This window comes from Fringilla coelebs (genome assembly GCF_963513975.1).
Source record: "Fringilla coelebs genome assembly, chromosome: 7".
Taxonomy (NCBI): Eukaryota; Metazoa; Chordata; class Aves; order Passeriformes; family Fringillidae; genus Fringilla; species Fringilla coelebs.
In genome coordinates this window covers 9930617-9949890 of record NC_140035.1, presented here as the reverse complement: position 1 = coordinate 9949890, position 19274 = coordinate 9930617, and the positions used below count along the sequence as shown (strand labels likewise).

The 19274-nt window shown below is 39.6% G+C and overlaps 1 protein-coding gene across 13 annotated transcripts in view; it reads left to right on the top strand.

Annotated features, from left to right (window-relative positions):
* KALRN (kalirin RhoGEF kinase) overlaps window positions 1–19274 on the top strand; it is a 464835-nt gene that overhangs the window by 204678 nt on the left and 240883 nt on the right. For all 13 annotated transcript variants that reach the window (XR_014616305.1, XM_084209314.1, XM_084209316.1 and 10 more), the window contains 2 exons: window positions 9436–9558; window positions 16309–16500. Coding sequence is in view for 12 of the 13 variants with exons in the window: in XM_084209314.1 (XP_084065440.1) it covers window positions 9436–9558; window positions 16309–16500 (315 nt within the window). In the remaining variant the exon portion in view is untranslated. The remainder of the gene's footprint in view (window positions 1–9435; window positions 9559–16308; window positions 16501–19274) is intronic.

The following is a 19274-nucleotide window of genomic DNA, read 5'->3' as shown; positions in this document are numbered from 1 at the left end:
GATTATTATAGCGTGTTTTAACCACAAAGTTCTTTAGCTTTAGCTAACGAAGATGAGAAGACCCAAATGCTCTAGAGGGTAACAAAGCCCACACATCTAGAAAAAGATGAGAAAGCTGGGTTATTTTAAATTTATTGCTTTGATCCTCAAAAAGGTTAGGTGGCAAGAGACTAGCTGTCAGGAAATAATGTAATTAAGCTGTACATGAGGTTCACAGACTTATTGTGCAGCATCTTTCAGATGTAGCGACGTGATTATTTCTAAATTAATGTCTTCCTGGCCTGGCTGAAATGCTTTCAATGGCCCACACTTGGCAGAGGTTGGGGTCTTAAAAGTGTATCTTAAATTACCCTTCATATCTATTTACAGAGAGCAGATAAAGGTGGGTGTACAGCTGAGAGGTTGTCTTCTCTGGAGCTGGTAAGGGTTGAAGGGGAAAAACCAGGAGCATGGTCTGTGGATAGTTTCCAGAAGTATCAGTGTAATTTTAAACCAGGTGGCTCTGACTTTTCTTCTTACAAATCATGCACATTACAGAGAATGTAATTCAGAAATATTTTCTTGAACCCTCATGTCTTGCAAGACCCCCCTGTATTATTTGGCACCGGAGTCCTGGATGCCACATGTCCTGCGCAGGTGCTGAAGAGGTGTCACAGACAAAACAGTCTTGAATTGAGGAATTTTGCTCAGTTTCAAGCTTATGAATACAAACTTCTGATCTTGATTTGGGTGTTGAAAGGAAAAAGCAGGACACATTGCCATAAACACCTACTTTTCACTGGCTTAAATTTCCCTCATTTGTGTCTTGGTTTATACCCAGTCCATCGAAAGTCTTTTTTGGTGGGCTGGTGGGCAGCAGGGCATGTCAGGGATAATATTCACATCAGGTTTTTTTTGCTGCTCTTACAGCTATTCTCTGATTCTTAATTTTTTTCTGCTGCTCTTCCTTAGAGTTCCTGCTCTGACATGGGCCCTGAGGTGTGTCCCCATAGTGTGTCTCCAGCACAGTGTCCCTCAGCACTCCGCAGTGTCCCGTAGCAACCCTCATTTTCTTTTCCTGACACTTTGTGTCCAGTGGTTCTCTGTCTGATGGATGTTCTGGCAGCATGATCAGGCCCTGGCATGTGATGATTCTCCCTGATGGTTTCTCCCCTGGTGCCAAAGTTGGTAGAAGTGGGTGGCGGCAGCTCAGGACGCCCTGATCTCACCTTGTGAGATGCAGAGGCACTGGTGAGGGGGCAGTCAGGTGTTTGAACCTGTGGTTACACCCAGCTGCATATCTTGAACCTCAGACACATGTGGGTTTGGTAGGGGAAACGCCACAATTCTGGTACAAACCAGCAAACATCTGTCTGGCTGGTTTGTTCTTAGTGGCAGCTACTTGGAGTCACTGGAATGTTATACATTCAGCCAGGAATAGAAGCAAGGCCTATAACAAAGTCACCAAACTCCTACAGCATTTTCAACTGAATAAAAATTTCTTCTGAAAACTGAAAGGAAGATCCACATCTTGGGGGGAAATTTTCATAATTTACACTGTGTTTTCCATTCATGGGGCTGTTTTCTGTTTATATCTTTTAGTATTACATTTCCTCTCCAACCAACGAATTAATTGCCACCTAGACATCAAGGAGTTCTCTGTAGATGATCTGTGCCCAGAAAAGGCCATTTCCGTTTTAAGGAACAGAGAATCCTTTCCAGGAATGCCTTAGTGTTTGATGTTACTAAGTGTGGTGGAAAGGTGCAGCATCTCAAAAAAGCAAGCAAACAATGCAGACGTGTAAAACATGCCCAGATGTCATTAGTTGTATTTATATGTTCAGGATCTGTAATTTTCTCCCACCTTCAACAATAAAACTCCTACTTCTCTATTCAACATTGTAGGAATCACATGCATTACTTTGTACATGGCTGTGGCTTAATATGTGTCAGGAAAAAAATACACAGGTCTCTTACTCTGGCATTTAGTGGGAACATTCAGTGTGAGTATGTTGGAAGTGCTGCTCTGCTATAAATACAAAGCTATTTGTCACGTCACACATCTCACTAATTTTTTAGTGGGTTGACAGTTGGGCCCATTGTCTGGAATAATTTAATGTGCTGTAGCCTTACTTACTGTACTCTATGAATCATATACACAGATATTCATAATGGAAAAACTGTGTTCACGCAGCATTGAGGTTTACACAAATACAGCTGTGGGTCTGAATCTTCAGCTGGTGTAAATTGGCCTCGTTGGAACGACACCAATTTATCCTGGCCGTGGACTGCACAGAACACATGTGAAAGGGAAAGATCTGGCAGAAGTATTGGCTTGTCCGTCACCATCTGTAAACACGAGACAAACACAAAAACAAACACAACGTTGCATTTAGGCCCTGGCTTAGCAAAGCATTTAGATGTATGCAGAGTTCTATTTTAAAGCTACAAGTGCTTTGATTTAATTAAGGCTGTATTTATAAAGTGGCAACAGGAATTACGGCAGATTGGAGGGTTTTTTTATTGAAGCAATTTTCATAAAATTTGTTGATTCATTAAAAAAAAAAATTAGATGCGCTATCAAAGTTTTCTTTAAGCCCAAAATTTATTCTGGAGCCAGTACCCTCCTTCCTGAGCACAGCCATTTTCCTGGTGACTGGAGGTATTCAGCCCACTTAGGGGCCCTGTGAGCACTGGTGGACATTAACGACCAACTTCACTTCCAGCTTTGCCACAGCCCTGCTCTGCCTGGCCACAGCCCTGCTGAGCCAGACACTGATCCATCAACTCATTTTGTGGCATGTCCTGGTACCTCCCTCATTGCTGTGGACCTGGGGCTGCATCTGAGCCTGGTTACCCTCATTGAGCCTGATCCTGGCCTGCTGGTTGACTTCATAGCTTAAGCTTGGACTTGTCTTGTCACCAGAACTTGTGCAATGTCCTCTTGCTTAAGTCTTGTTCCTCTCAGTTGTAAACATCAGGGGCTGTGGGACAGGCTCTGGTTAATGACCCCCCATTCTACCTGCTGAGTCTTTATTTCTGACTCCTTATCCCTTTGGGACCAGCTTGCCTGGACAGCCAGCACCAGTCATCTGTTCTGCTGAATTTAGCTCAGAGACTTGACTGGAGGGATTTTTCTGTATTCCAGGTAGAAGTCCTGATTCTTCAGATTGTTGGCATTTCCCATGTGCTCCTTCACAGAGGTGTTGCACTTCTGTTGGCCTTTCCCAGACGTTTGGGTGACCTAGACATATGGCTGGTTCCAATTAAATTGTAGTTTTGATTCTAGTCTGGAGACATTCTTGATTGTCTCTTATAAAGTTAGCTCACATGCAAATTTTTCCTGGATCGTGCCCTTGCATGTCAGTAGACTGTGTGTGTACCACAAATCTGTTGCTCAGTATTCTTTTTGTTCAAATGCTGGCTAAATTCAATTGCAAAAGATGTGAGAAATATGCCTTGATTTTTGTTTAATTGAGTTGTTGAGAATACTTGAACTCCCTTAATGAGGTAGGAATAGACCTTGTAGCTGGAAACTTTGTAAACCTCTAGAGAGGGACTCTGGCAGTTACTGTTGTGTGTGTGTTATTGTTTATATTGTGGAAATATATAAAAATGAACTTGCTTAGCTGTAGATGCTCTCAGAGTGGAACTTTCCACTTTCTGCTGTAGATTATTCAGTTTAACACTGGCTGGACAGTTTTGAAAATACAAAATGCACATTAAATGGACATCTCTTTAATGAGCAATGTATGCTTACCTCTAGCATTTCTCAACCTGTGAATCATGGATATTAAGTTCCTTAGTGGGTGGTAAAGGTATTTGATAAAACAGATTTATTCTTTGAAGACTTTAGGTGGCTACAGTGCTTGCCTTGAAAAAAATTATGGGGTCCACAGATTGGAAGGGATCTAATAGGGATTTCATCTGGCATATAATTACTGATCTACCCTTCCACAACTACAGGCAAGACATTCTTTTAGATTAGCATTTTTTGTCTCTTTGTTAGCAGCATATGGTGGCATAGTGAGAGAATGCATTCATGACTACCTGGATTTCAAAACTCTGTCTTGTTTTTTCCCTAAGTGCTCTTGAACTTGCTTTTATTCATCACATCACCCAAGTTTTGCTTGTCAGGGCAAATCACATAAACACTACTGGTCTTTGTCAGTGTTTGTGCAGGGAACTACCAAGAGAAAAGATAGTGAGGCAAAGCAGAAGGTACTGACGTTGATCCAGCAGCTGTTGCCTTCCCATTTCTGTATCTCCTTTTCTAGAACTGATGCCAGAAGCGCTGCACAAGTTATCCTAAATGATGTCAGCTGGAGTATTTCCAAAAAAGAAATAAAATCAACATTTCATAAAGTCCTTAGGGTTAGTCCTTAAAATCTCAGTTGGGATTGAAAGATATCCATGAACTAAAACAAGTGCAGAGAAAGGCTGTGTATCTTAAGAAGCTTCAAAAGAGCTGGGCTGTAGTAAAACAAACAGCACAAGAGACAAAGACCCCACCTGGTCCACACTGGAAAAGGTTTAACACCTGGGAGAAATTTTTAACTTGTAGGGAAATGTTGACCTAAGAGAAAATGTGTATAAACTGGACATGAGCCTTGTGTAGATCAGAGAGTATGTGAAGAGCTCAGTAACAGGAGCAGAAAGTTTTTGGAATTGCTTGTCGTAGGAGGAGCTGGGCTGTAGCGCTTCACTAGCTTTCAGGTGGAGCTTCATCCCTTTATGAAAAGAAATTTTATCCTGTGGTTGGCTGCCAAAAGCAGTGATTGGACTTGACCTGAATGTCCCTTTGGAACCATTTTCTTTATATGTACCCTATATTGTTCCTCAAGATTACATGGCTATAATGATTATCATTCTGCCCTTAATTAACCATATGAGTTTGATATTTATGGCTCAGAACTTAGAGAGAAGATGATTTGCTACAAGCCAGTTCATAATTAATTCCAGCCCTAGTATAGTGTTCAATAGATTTGGGATTTATTATATCCAGCATGTATAAACAATTTCATTAATAAATACATTCAGTTCACTGGCTGCCAAGGCCGTGAGGACTGTAATCCTCCCATTAATACCACTGGCATGGTGTGTGCTGCCAGCCATGTGCTGGGCACATCAACCTGTGGTGCTCTCCACCACTGTGTTCAGAATCCAGTGCTAATGCTCCTCAGCAAGCACTGACAAAAGCCAGAGAGCAGAGGTTTTTATCTGAAATTATGTTATAAATCTCATTTTAGCTGATGTAGAGCTGGACTGTGCACAGCCTGCATACATGCTGTTCCATATCCGTGTGTTTCTTGTCTGTTCTCAAACAGCTGTTCTCACCCTGTACTCACTGGCCTGCCAGATGTTACAAATCCAGGGAAAATATGGAGTCACATTCTCCCTCTGTAGGACTTATTCACGACCAGCTTGAGACCTGCTGTTTGGTCTAACACTTAACCTGGATTTTCTAGTAACTCATCAACTCTGATGACAAAACATGAGGTTAAGAACTTGTTGTTGCCAGCAGGACTGATGCTGGAGATGTGATCTGATACCCTAATCTCCAGTGAAGTTGCCTCAAGACCACATCTATAATAATTACTGGTGCATATATGACCACTTGTGACAGTGAGGCCAGATTCTTAAAAATGCATAAGGAAGAGACTCTTTGGATCATTCTTAGTTCTTCTGACTCTCATAAAAGACTAATTTCTTTAATTAAACGTAGCACTTCACATTCTTCAGCACATGCATTCAATTTTCTTTATATATTTTTAGAAACAGGGCTACAAGAGATAATCACACTGGAAGTTTATCTTTTTTTTCAAGTGTGCTTAACCCCTCCCCTTGCTTCTCAGTCCCTGGAAAACTCCTAAGTACTTAACTGGTCTCCAGATTATCTACAGCAATGTGGAGAAGTGCCAGTCTGGGAGACACTGAGGACAGTTGGTTCATGTATTTTTAGTGATGTAATGTCCAATCTTAGTTATTCTGTGCTGCTGTTTAGTGTGAATTCATGACTGCAGGAGTGATTAGAAGGCTTGAGAGCAGAAGTATTTCACTGGCAGTCAGCATGACTCCAACTAAGAAGTAAGTCACAGGAATAATTAAAGATCCATTCATTTTGTGATAATCACTAGACTAGGTTTGTTAAGAGAGTCTTTTTCATGGATGGGATGAGATCAATTGATACAGGGCTGTATGGCAATGTTAGAGTGGCACAGAAAATCTGTTTGCTGAGACACTCTATCTGGCTTAAACTGATCTCACGGGGCACATTCTCCACTCTTTGATATTTATTGTTTAAAAACTCATTCCTTTGACAGGGAAACTGACTTGTGAAAGAATCTTGAATATTTTTCCAGGAGCCCACATTAGCCCCCTGAAACTGGGGCAGTCCTTGCAGGGTTGAGAGAAACAGCAATTGTTGGGTCATTGCCACGCTCACATCCGTAATGGTGTGTTTTAATTAAACAAACGAGGCAGCACACTCGCTTCAGGAACACAGGAAGCATCACAGTTTCTCATGTGGAAAACAGGTTTCACTTGAAAGCTTTCAGGAAATATTGCTGGTAATATGGGCCAGGCCAGACAATGCTGACAAACCTTCATATCAAAACCTCCTGGCCACGCGTTGCAAACTCTCACAGCACCATCCCAACTCCCATTTCATCTGGTATTTTCAGAGTCTCAACTTGGAGTCACATTATTATGAGAAAATTGTTTAAGACCATTTTAGAGTTTTTGGTCAAAGAAAAAAGTTTGAAAACACAATCCATTGCATCTCAAAAGTAAATAAGACCCCATTTTTAGGTGTTTATTTGAATCATTGTTAAGGAAATCTTGTGACCTATGGTACTGTGTAATACTTGCATATCTCATCATTGAGGTCTTTTGCTCAGTGTTGCTCAAAATTCTTGAAGGACATCCTTTAAACTGTTCTTGTTATATTTCAGCTGATTTAACAAGACTAAAAAAGGCAAATCATCTCTTAAACTTCCTTTCTTTTTCTTAATAGTTTATTATTTTACATTAAAAGGGAGAAGCATGGTTTAACTTAAGCTAGGTTCTCATCCTGCAATAACTGTATAGATTAGGTAAAGGAAATGCTCCCTATCCACAGAACAATAGATTACTTGTTTAAATTACTTGTCTTTAAAAGATCCTGATTTGGCTTGGCTGAGCATAAAATATTAAATTTACTGTTTATTTTTAGTGGATTGCTGCCAATTTTCTTTTCCCTGACTGTCTTTAGATTGTTTAAAACATAAAAAAAAATGTTCTCATCAAACATATATCTACTTACAAGAAATCTCTGTTGGTCTTTCCACAGAGACATAAAATCTTGTTGTTAGGACTTGAACTTGGCTGTTATGGAATTTTCCTTTCTTTTTTACCTTTATGTTTTTCCTGTCCTTTTTTTTTCCTTTAAGCCCAAAAATGTGGCACATTATGTTGTGCTAATGTTGCTTATTAGATCTTCATAAAGTGAGAAAAAGGAATCAGATGAGAAAGCTTTAATGTCTCTTCAGGTGGAGTAGGTAGTTTCATTCTGTTTAACTGGCAGTAAAGTTTGAAAACTCTGACCTCATCCTTGCAAAAATTTTGCTATATTTCCTGAAAAAATGGTGATAGGCCTGATCAGCTCCATTGGTAGAAAGTATCCATGTTATTGATATTACTTTAGGCTTGCATCTTTGTAACTTGAACCAAATTTGGCTTTTAGGACTATTTATCAACAGAAAATACAAGGCTGATGTAGACTCTCTAGCTGCAAGTGTATTTTCATAAATAAAAGATTAAGAACTCAAGCATATGTGACAGTTTCTTGGGGACCAGGTCAGTGTAGTGTGTCTGGTGACACTTGGAATGTTTATTTTTCTTTTGTTGAAAGGGATATTCAGTGTTATTTTTGCGAATCCCCTCCGTACAGCAGAGCATTCCCAAGCTGGATTGAGTGCTCAGCATGAAATGCTGTTTTTCCTGCAGGAATCTTAGGTGACCCGTGCAGGGCCTTTTCTGTCCTCCCAGGAGCCCCATCTCCACAGGGAATGGGGAACTGACCCTGAGCAACTACAGCAACAGAGCAGTGGGCTCTGAGTGCTCTTCAGCTGTCACAGGTCAAAAGTTGTTATGCAGTGCTAAAGAACAAACCAGCTTTTATTGGAGGATGTATAAATGAAATAACAAAGATCTGGACTGATATTTGACCCTAAGGTGGTTACTTAGAAGCTGCATCACAGCCTTTTTACCTTAAAACACTTAAACTTTTTACACTTAAAACACTTTCTCTAAGACTGTCTAAGACCAGGGACTACACTGACCTGACCTGTGCAGCCTCCATAATTAGTTTTTATTTTTTGTAATGAATTAATGAGTTAAGGGGGTTTTGTGATGATGATGATGATGATGATGATGATGATGATGATGATGATGATGATGATGATGATGAAAGAGTCCTTATTAATGGACAGTTCCCCAGGTTACTGGGATGGAGATAAGAAAACATGGTTTTAAAGGGATTTTGCAAAAAAAAAATATTTACTGAAAAGATCTGAGATTGCAATTGCCTGCAGAGCTGCAGTCAGGAGTATAGAATGAAAAGTTCTCACTTTGAATGCATTTAGTCTCTGGCACAACACAGACCAAGCTAAACCATAAATGCACTATCTCTTAGCTGACTTGTGACAGCACATAATGAATGAATGGGCTGCAGATTGAAATGTCACACTGACGTGCTTCTGAATAAGAAATGAGTTTCATCAGCTTTATTCAATATATTTCTATCTGTGTCTGAAGTACTGAACAATCCATTTTGCTTGGGAATACATTTGGAAGTGGAAGAAGTTGAAATGTGTGCTCTCTATAGATATTAATAAAATTCTTTTTTTCTTTTTTTCTCTTCATTCCCAAAAATAGTAAGTGGCAGATAGGCTGGGTTCTTTGAACTTGGAAAGATCTAGGAAATAAAAGTGTAGGAAGTCAGCTGGCTATTTGAATGTAATATTTGGAAACTTTATATATAGATAAAAAAGAAAGTGTTTAAGAAAATTGCATCAGTAATATTTATTGAATTTTTGGTCCATTTGTGAATTAAAAGTACTTTATCAACTGCTAGATCTTTGGTCAATGAAGCAATTCCTGATTACAGTTCCCACTGCTGACATTTTTCCATATATAAAATAGGACAAGACTGTGGGATCAAGCTTACTGAAGAACATGTTTAATAAATTATTTTTCCTGACCTAACATTCCATTAATAGTGAACTTTGGTGGTAACTTCAATGCTTCCATTGCTCAGAAACGGTTTTATTTTATTGAGGATCATAGGTGAGATGATTTGGGCTGTGTTGCATACACATCTATCCCAGAAGAGGATTTTTATATTTTGCACACTCTTACTGTTTCCCTCCGTGTCTAACTCTCTTTTTTCCCTCTCTCTTGTGTGAACCCTTCCAGATGTTCGACTGGATCAGCCACAACAAAGAGTTGTTCCTGCAGAGTCACACAGAGATTGGTGTGAGCTACCAACATGCCCTGGACCTGCAGACACAGCACAACCACTTTGCCATGAATTCCATGGTGAGTTGAGTGAGCAGCCCAGGAGGGAGGACAGGGCCAGCCCAGGAGGTCACCTCCAGTGCTCAGGGAGTGAGGGACCTGTGAGAGGTGATGTAAGGAGGGTCAGGCTGGCTGTGGCAGCAGCAGAGTGTTGCTCTGTCCAGCCAGACACTGATGTATGGTAACTTCCTTGGCTTAGGAGCAGCTCAGTCCTGTGGAGTTTGTTTACATTTTGGAGAGTAAATACAATATTTTTTAAGTTTTTGACATTTCTTTGACTGGGAATTAATGAGAGCTGTAGGATGCACTTTAATAATTTATACTTCTTCCTCCACAGAGGGTGGAGGTATACACCTTAAATATATGGTACTTTTCAAAACCTTGAAAAGGAGGAACTAATCAAGCTGTCAGTTGTGGTCACAGTGGGATTTTGCCTTTTTCAGTTGCTAATTGGTCAGAACTTTTGAATCCAACTCAATTTACCTTTCTTTTTCAAAAAATAAAACCATCATTATACCTTTTTAAGTGCTTTGGTCATTTTCTTATTCTTTCCCAACATAAAGTTATTTGTCCTGGAGACTGCCCTGCTTTCAGCACAGAAATGAGGACAGGATATATTGATGTTTTGATCATTGCAGTGGGATGGCAAAATGCATGTGTACCCCCCACTGGAACTGTGCAGTGCAGAGCTGAGCCCTCTCTGAACGCTGCCAGCTACAGCAAAGCTTGCTCTGAGTGAAGCACTCCAGCAGGTGAAACCTGCTCCTGCTGTGCAGGGTCAGGCTGCAGCTGCAAGGGGCTGACACCTCAGAGGTGGGTGAAGTTGGTGGTGTAACACCCAGTTCTGTCTCTCTCCCACCTGCCCTGCAGGGCAAGGCACTGGAGAGCAGCTGTCTGAAATGGGAAAGGGAGATCCCAACTACCCGAGGAAGTGAAAGACCCCACACTGCTTTCATCAGGTTACAGGCATTAACCCTGGGGTTCTGGCCAAATTCCAGGTCAGGTAATTAACTTCTCTGACCTGAATTCCACAGCACACTTCGAGCACTGTGCCTCACTAGGGCATTGCAGAACAGTGGGAGATGAGAAATGTTTGTAATGCCTATTAATGTGTTTATTGTGATTATATCAGAGCAGAGCACTGAAAACCAGGCTCTAGGCACCTGATAGTTAAACTTGCCCTCACAGTGCCATCTAGCAAAATCCAGGATAACACTGTTTCCATATAACACTGCTGCTCTCAGAGTCCCAATAAGTAAATGTGTCCTGGAGGTGAGTGCATTAAAATTCATTTGATTTATAAAATATGCAAATTCAGTCATAATTCTTCAGAAATACCATTACAAGAGTCAGGCGTGAGGATCTCCCTTTATCCTTTTTTGTGCTAATAATACAACAAAATATGGTAATGTAAAATAATGTTGTCTAGCATTATTTTCTTAAAATAACTGGGAGTTAGGCTTGGAAAGAGCTCATTGCTGTTAACAGAAAATTAATGATTTTGGTAGAAATTTGATGTACAGTTTAGCTGGATCTTTTTACATGCAATACATCAGCAACTGTTGGGTTGAGAATAGCTCAGCTGTTTATTACTCAGAAGTATGAGTAATAAAATAATGAAACCTTGAGGCACTTTGTTTGGTTGTGGGGCTTGGGCTTTTTTATGGTATTAAATTTTGTTTTGTTTTTTTTTTAATACATTAAAATCAGTATCTATTGGAGATCTGGAGGAGGACAAAGTAGCTAAAGATGGCTGTATGTTTAGCAGGGAAAAAGCCTACAAACCAGTGAAAGCTGGATCAGATCTTGGATCTCTAAGGTGTTTTGTTTCAGTTGTGTTTGTTTTTCGGGTTTGTTTTTTTTTCCTTTACACTGTGCCTACTGTCCTTTAAGCCTGGCATAACTGATTATAATTAAAATGCAGTCTTCAGTTCCTCTAGAAAATGGACATCCCTAATGTTTACTGGGTCACACGTTTTGTTGCATGATCTTCCTGTACATCTCCATAGGCATGCTGTGACCAAAGCTCCCTTTTGGAAAAACAATTTGCTACTCTGTTTGCTACAATAATTCTTCCTTCTAAATGATCAATGTGGGATGTGGGAAATCATATATTTGAGGTAATAAACAGTAGTGTGCTATTTTTCTTTCAAATAAGGAGCATAGATTATTTTTTTTCCCTGTGATTCGAGGCGGTGCTTGTTTTCACTTCAGTTCCAAAATAAATTGTTACTCTTTATCACAGCTGTATAATGTTGATACTGAAGCAGTAATACTTTTCACAAAGATGAATATTTAACTCAGACCTTTTTCAAGCAATATCAATAATCCAATAAATTCACTAGAAAACAAATCCTCAGTGTTCCAGTATGGCACAAAGCATATTGGGTGTAGCTTTGCACTTGGATACCTGGTGTATGTGCCAATTGTTCTGACTAAAGTTATTTGTATTTCCCCTGCCTGGACTTTTTATGCTTGGATCTAATAACTTCCTTAAATTATGAGTTCCTGCTTTCTGCACACAAAAATGAGAGTTTTCAGTGCTGATACTGCTGCCTGTCCTGTTGTCAGGGAATTACCTGACACCACACAGAGATCCATGTTGTCCTAAATCACAATATATTTCTAACACGTTACAATTATCATGTAAAGGCTAATAATATCTGTTGAAAATTCCCAATATCTTACTTCAATGAATGGTATTTTTCTGAATGTAGGCTGAGTTAAAATGCCATCCAATATTACACAGGCTACATGTAATTGGTCCTGTTATAGAAACTTAAAGGTCTTAAAGATGTCTCATGAGGGTTTTTTTGTCACTGAAATATTTTTGCTTTGGATTTATGCATTAGGGTCATTTCACATATAGTTTCTAAAGTCATGGTAGCACAATATAAAGTATATTTTTAAAATTTTATTTTAGAGGAAAACCCTTCAGCAATCAAATTTCACTTCCAATTAATCTGCAGAACCCTTCTCTTGCAGCCCACCTTTGCTGCTTGCCATCACAGTATCTCACCTAGTCCTCTAGGAAATGAGATGAACACTCCAAATTCCTTGCGGATTTAGTGCTTTCCACTACTCATTTTTCTTTTGTGAGTGTCAGGCATTCTTTTTACAAGTGTGTCACAAGAAAATGTTGTCCCAGCCAGGCTTGGAGGGTTTCATTAAGAGGGGAGGTCTCTCAGCATGCCCACCAGGTGATCAGGGATGAAGGACTGTATTTCCCTGAGGGAGATCATCCCACAGGTGCAGCTGCACCTCTGCAGTGCTCCTTGCTGACCCTGAGGGCTCTGCCCTGGACATGCTCAGTGTTTGCTGTGTCACACACTGGGGACCAGAATCAGGGTCTTGGCTGGGCCACAGAAATGGGCTGAGAGTTGGTGGCCAAAGAGGGGAATGGGAGCTTACAAGGCACTGCTCAAGGCTTTTGACAACTGTAAAAGAAACTCTTACCTCTCATGAGATCCATGTACCTGAGGGGAAATTTTTGTTTTGTTTTCCAGCCCAGTGATTTTTAGAAGGCAAAAATCCCCCTTTTTGGATTAAAGTTTCAAAGTTGAAATAATGAGCTATGTCAAAGTCATGGAACATTGCTGTGTTTTAAGAAAAAGTTCCCGAAGAAGTTTAGATTTCCTGTAGAAAAAGGTTGTTTTCCTCCTGATTTTGATGAAATATTGCAAATAAAAAATTAATATGAGAAGTGCCTTTGAAAAGTGTGCAAGTACATGTGAAATAAATTTTGTTCAATGCTGAAAGGTATTTATTAGCTAAAATTTCAGTGCATCCTAGTGTCATGACTAAAGAATGTCAACTGAAGTGCTTTTAATTCTAGACATTAATATGTTGTTTCCTCATTTTTTGACCTATTTTGCTCTTAAATAGCTTTAAATGAGTGATCCCTGAGTGGTCCTCTTTGGGGACCCCTCTCAGGTTTGAAAGAAAGATGAGGTTAGGTTAAATTTAAAGTGAGACTTTCCATGCACCTACTATTGTGAATTTTCCAAGCCTAAAGGGAAAACAAAGTCACAGACATTAGTTGCTGTATTGAATTTATTTCCTGTTAAGATTGAAAGATCTATATAATAGTGACACAGAAGAAATCTCAATTCACTCAGTTTATAGAAGTGAACACACCAGAGGGTAAGGAAAATTTAACTTTGTGAAATGTCAACAGACAAATTTTGTCAGCATAGATTTTCCATTTTACTTCAGAACGTTACACATTGGCAGATGAAGATGAAAGAAAAAAACCTGGCTTACAATGTTTGTTCTTCCTCAAGGTGGAAAAGAAATGTCTTGCATTTGTGGATTGTGGTCAGTTAAGTGTTGGGTTTTTCCCTGAAAGTAAATCATGGATTGCCGTGAGGCCAAACTGCATTTTACTTCAATCTGCAACAGCAATACAGAAGAGCCCATCACAGCTGATACTGCACTTGGGTGCATTTGTTGCTCAGATTTGAGCAGGAGAAGCTCAGGAGTCTCTGTTTTCTGACCTTTTCCCACTTGGTGCACAAAGAATGGAGCTGTGAGCTGGTGATTCCCAAACTGCTTCTTGCTTCCTGCTGAAAAAGCTATGGAGTTATTGGGTTGATACCCTTCCATGAAAAATTCTCATATAGGAAAGGGGCATTTTCATCCTTACCCCTGTATAAAAATACAACAGACATAACAATATCTAAATCTATCTGACTTAAGAACTACACTCTCAGAACATCTGCTACAGTTCAGCTGAACTTTCCCTTACCCTCCTGCTGGTTAACACAGCTGTGCACCAGAGTCATTGGGAACCACAGAATTCACAGTTGTTCCCTCCATGCCCATTGCATTGCAGCGGCTGAGATAAATAAAAAATAAAAATAAATAAATAAAATCAGGATGAGAACAACCATTTTCTACCTGATATCGAAACTTCCTCAGGAACTTTTTCTTCAAACACAGCAATGTTCCATGACTTTGGCACAACTCATCTAAGTTTTAGCACCTGTAGTGATGCTGCACTACTTTCCACCAAAAGGATTGACCTGAAATGTTGCAAAATTATCTTGGCTGAGGTTTTACTCATGAAGGATTTCTGGGAAAAAGGCTTAAACTTTTAGTATGATTTCCAGTTTCTAACCTAGAGGGACACAAAGAAATGTTGGACTGTAGCTGGTGGTCAAAATTTCAAATCATAGTGTCTTTTTTTAGTATACTTTAAGCTCCAGAACAGTTTTGATTGGTTTCTCTAGTTGTAGTGAAAAAAGATGTCTATTTCTTAAAAATTAATCTAACAATTTTGAGCCAAATCCAATTTTTAAGAAAAGGCTTTTTGATAAGAGGAAAAAACAAGATTGAAGGCTGGGTATTGCTTTAGATCTATGCTATTTATGTGACAGTTGTCACAGTCATGGTTCTACCAGGGAGAAGTGAGTGGCTCAGAGGGCTGGGGCCCAATCTTTTTCCCCTTTAGCACCTAGAGTTATGATAAATATACTTCATAGCTATCCCACACACTTTGCAGACATACTTTGCCCTGCTTTACAACTTTGTTTGGACCTGTGCCTACCTTGGCAGTGCTCTGTTGCATTTCATGTTTGGATTGGCAGATACCTTTCCACGTTTTGCTCCCACTCACTTTGATGAGATCCTGCTCCAACAAACACTTCCATCTCTGATTTATTATTTGCCCATGAGTAATGCTGCTAAAATCATCAGGGCTGTGTCTGTCCTTGTGCCTGAGGGTCTTACAGATTCGACTCCCAGAAATTTCTAAAGCCCTTTGGAAATATTATAGAGAGACAAGAGAGCAGCAGTAAGTCATCATTAGTAAAACATCTCAAATTTTGAGATGTTCCTTTCCTCTGGTGAGGAGGAAAGAGAAAGGAAAAGTGCTTACATCAAGTGACTTTCCAGGAATCTGCAGGACAGCTGTCATTTGTCTTGCGATGGTGCATCAGTGTGGGACACTGTCATGATGGCTATTTATTTTCAGCTTACATTCCTATGCAGAATGGGGGTATTGTAATGCAATTACATTGCTGTCTGAGGTTCAGTTTGAGAAAAAACTATTCTTCCACTTCTTCAAGGCTGAATAAAAACAATAATGGAAAATTCTTATGAAAGAACAGAAAATATTACCCTTTTAGAGGCTTTTGAATCCTTCTAAATGCAGAATAGAGTTGAATAATATCTCTGCTGGAGAACAGCTTAAAATAGCCTGCAGAAAAGATAACATTTTAACTGAGCACCATAATGTAATAGACATTTCTATGGAAACACTTATATTTCTATAGGATAGCCTTATGAGCTCTTTTAAATTCTGTAAGACTTTTCTATTTGTTGACACTCCATGTCTATAAAGGATTATCAGACAGTTCTCAAAGGGCATAAAGCAAACCTTTTACTTATGAATATGTGGATATAACATCCAGAAATATGAATTAATGCAACAAAAATATCAGGAATAATATCAAAGCAATGAGTGCACCCTAACAGGTGAGTGAGTAGCTGAAGTATGGCAAATTAGTTTTACATAAATAAATTCAAGGAGAGAGGGGGAGATAACAGTGTTAGATAATGGCCTAGATGTACAGAAAGACTCCAGAGGGATGTGTTTTTAGAGGGGAAGGTATTCTGCCTGCTATTCACACATATTGAAGCAGGTGGTTGATTGCTCTCACTGAACTGCTTGGCTTTACTCCAACTGATGGTGCTTGGAATGTGTAATGAATGCAGAGGGTGGTCACAGTTCTTCCTTCTCTTTATTTATGTGTGCTTTTTAATTTTCAGAATGCCTATGTCAACATCAATCGAATCATGTCTGTGGCGTCGAGGCTCTCCGAGGCAGGCCACTATGCTTCCCAGCAAATCAAACAAATATCCAGCCAGCTGGATCAAGAGTGGAAGAGTTTTGCTGCAGCTCTGGATGAGCGCAGCACCATCTTAGCCATGTCTGCTGTCTTCCACCAGAAAGCTGAACAGGTGGGTGGATTTGGGGAGAGGCAGAATGGCTCCCTGCTACCTTGATAAAGATGATGCTGCAGTTATTGCTTGATGGGTTTTGGGTTATGTGTAGGGAGGCTGAGAGCTTTGTTCTTGAGGGCTCAGTGTCCCAAAAACAAACAATAATATTTCTGCCCTAAAAATGGTCCATGTCCCTTTGTAGGTAAGAAATTATGTTTTCACTTTAGTAATGAGAAAGAATTTGATCATAACTGAAGTACACTGGTACACTAACAAGCTGTTTTATTTCTAATATTTCATTAGTGCTATGAATAATTTCAGGATTATTATGGTCAGGAAAACAGTATCTGCTCTCATGTACCTGTGTTATGTGCAGAGGAACATTACACACATGACCAGCAGGCAATTTCTAGGAGCCAAAGAAGATTATTTTTCATGAATATTACGGAATTCATTCCAATACTTACAGTGCTCTCCATAGCCCCAGACTTTGTTAGAGCTCACTGAGCAGAGATTTCAGAGACAGCTGTGAACATCAAAGGAAACTTTCCATACTCCTGAACTCTATTTTGTGTCTTTAACAATTACTAGAACAGTCCCATAGTTCATAGTGAGAATAAAGATTTAAAATGTCACTGAATAAACCTTGTGCTTTTTTTGCATCTAAGCCAGGTTCACCTAATGATGATGCTTCAACATCGATGATGTGTTGATTACATTCATTTTCCAGTGGCAAACACTGCTTTGGGGCTCTCTTCAGTGTTGTTGTATGCTTGTTTTTCCAGGTAGTTAATACCAAAGCTACTAAGTGGGTGTGCTTGATATTTATAAAATAACCCGTACTTGAAGCATCTGAAGAAGAAATTGTAAGAGCTAAGAAGGAAACTGTGTCTGTTAAGCCAGAATATATGTGTAGAAAAGGTTATCTTAAAGAGTAAAGATTTTACCCATGGTTTGTTTCTGAATGTAAAATTACAATGGATTTTTCTTTATTCCGTGCTTCTTATTGACAACAGGCAATAGCATAGAGCAATTACTCACCCTACTGGGCACTTACTCATGTAAGCACACTCAGTGCCTTTGATGGGGCTGATAATCTGAGAAAATGCCCAGTACAAAACCTTTCATCTCCTTACAATGGGCACTGTAGTGATTAGATGTAATCTTCATGTTAATAATTGGTCAATCATCATATATTCATAAAGGAAAATCAAAGAAAGAAAATATATGCAGTCTGTAGTCACAGTGAAAAAATAGTTCTTGTTTGCTTGGTTATGTTAGGGGTAGTTTTTACCACTTTTTTCTTTTATTCTTTTTTTTTTTTTTTTAATAAATGAGTGACTCCCAATTTTTCCTAAGTGTCAGTCTTGTTTGCTCTGAGGTGCTGCTGAGGTATTGTGCAGCATGACAGGTAATAAACCAGAAAACTATGCTGACCTGCCTGGCACCTCTTCCCAACAAACTGCAGTTTGTGCTGTCTGACAGGAGCCAATCTCTCTTTATTAACAGACGGGAAAATCTGCTAATTGTGCCAGCAGTTGCTCCTCACTTGCAGTAAGAGAAAACTCAGAGGAAGAGAAATGCTGAAGTGAAACCTGTGAACTCAGCCACAAAAAAGAAATGTGGGTGTCACTGTGTCCATGAGCCAGGACTAAAATTTCATCCCAGCCTTAGTAACTCTGGCATAAACCAATGCCTTGAGCTAATAACTTGATCATTTAACCTTTGTATAGTATAAATAGTGAGGTGTTTGCGATTTGGTCTGTAACTAAGTCTGTTGTCTATCAAATATTCATTCCAAATGTGACTCTTTATGAGTTGGCATCAGCCGGGGTTTTTTTTTTAAACTCAAATCAGGGCTTCATTATTTTACAATAAATAGGGTTTACTCTCAAATAGGGCTTTATTGTGAAGCAAAGATACAGATAAACCCACTATTTCCTCTGTTGCAGATCAAATCTATTTTTGCTCCCTTTGTTCTCTCAGTAAGGGTAATCTTGTTGGAGATGCAGCCCTTTCTCCCAGAGTGTATCCCTGCTTCCCTCTCACGGATCTCTGGTGCAGATTGTCATTCCTTCTCCAGTACAATAAGCTGCTGCAGTCTCTTTGTTCATCCCCTCTTGATTGAAGGTCTCTGTGATGCCAACAGGAAGCCAGTCTTCTAGGACCATAATCTTTCAGCCTCTGGCACACCCCAGCCTGCAAGGGAGTTGTTGGCTGGGGACAAAGATTTATGAAATATCTATAATATGCAACCTGAGCAGGAAGAACCTTGTTTTTTCAAGGTCTCTTCCTAAAGACCCCACACAGAAAACTGCACAGAATGCAATTTGTCTGGTTTGGAAGGATGAAAGGCTAAGTCAACCCTGCTGGGAATTGAACCTCACATCTGTCTTCACGTGCCTCAGAATCACAGTGCTTTCCTGGCTTTTATTGAAGATACATGTGGCATGTATGAATGGGACTCAGCTGAATTCATTCCTGGATGCTTTATTTATTTCTTTTCCTTTTTTTTTTTTTTAGTGTGTGTGCACATATTTGTCCTTCTTAAATTTTAAAGCACAACTAGTACGTACTAAACTATCATCAAGAAAACAGAAAAGGAAAGGAAAAAAATAGAAGAAAAGAAAGAAAACAAGACAAACTTTGCCAGCTACTTAGCCTCCAGCTAGGCAGTCTTCAACACAAGTGTCTGATCAAAAGCCAGTAGACTGCACTCGAAACAACCATTTTGTCCAGGTCAAGGTACCACTCAACAGATTTAGTGGAGGTGTTTCCCAAATGCCCTATCA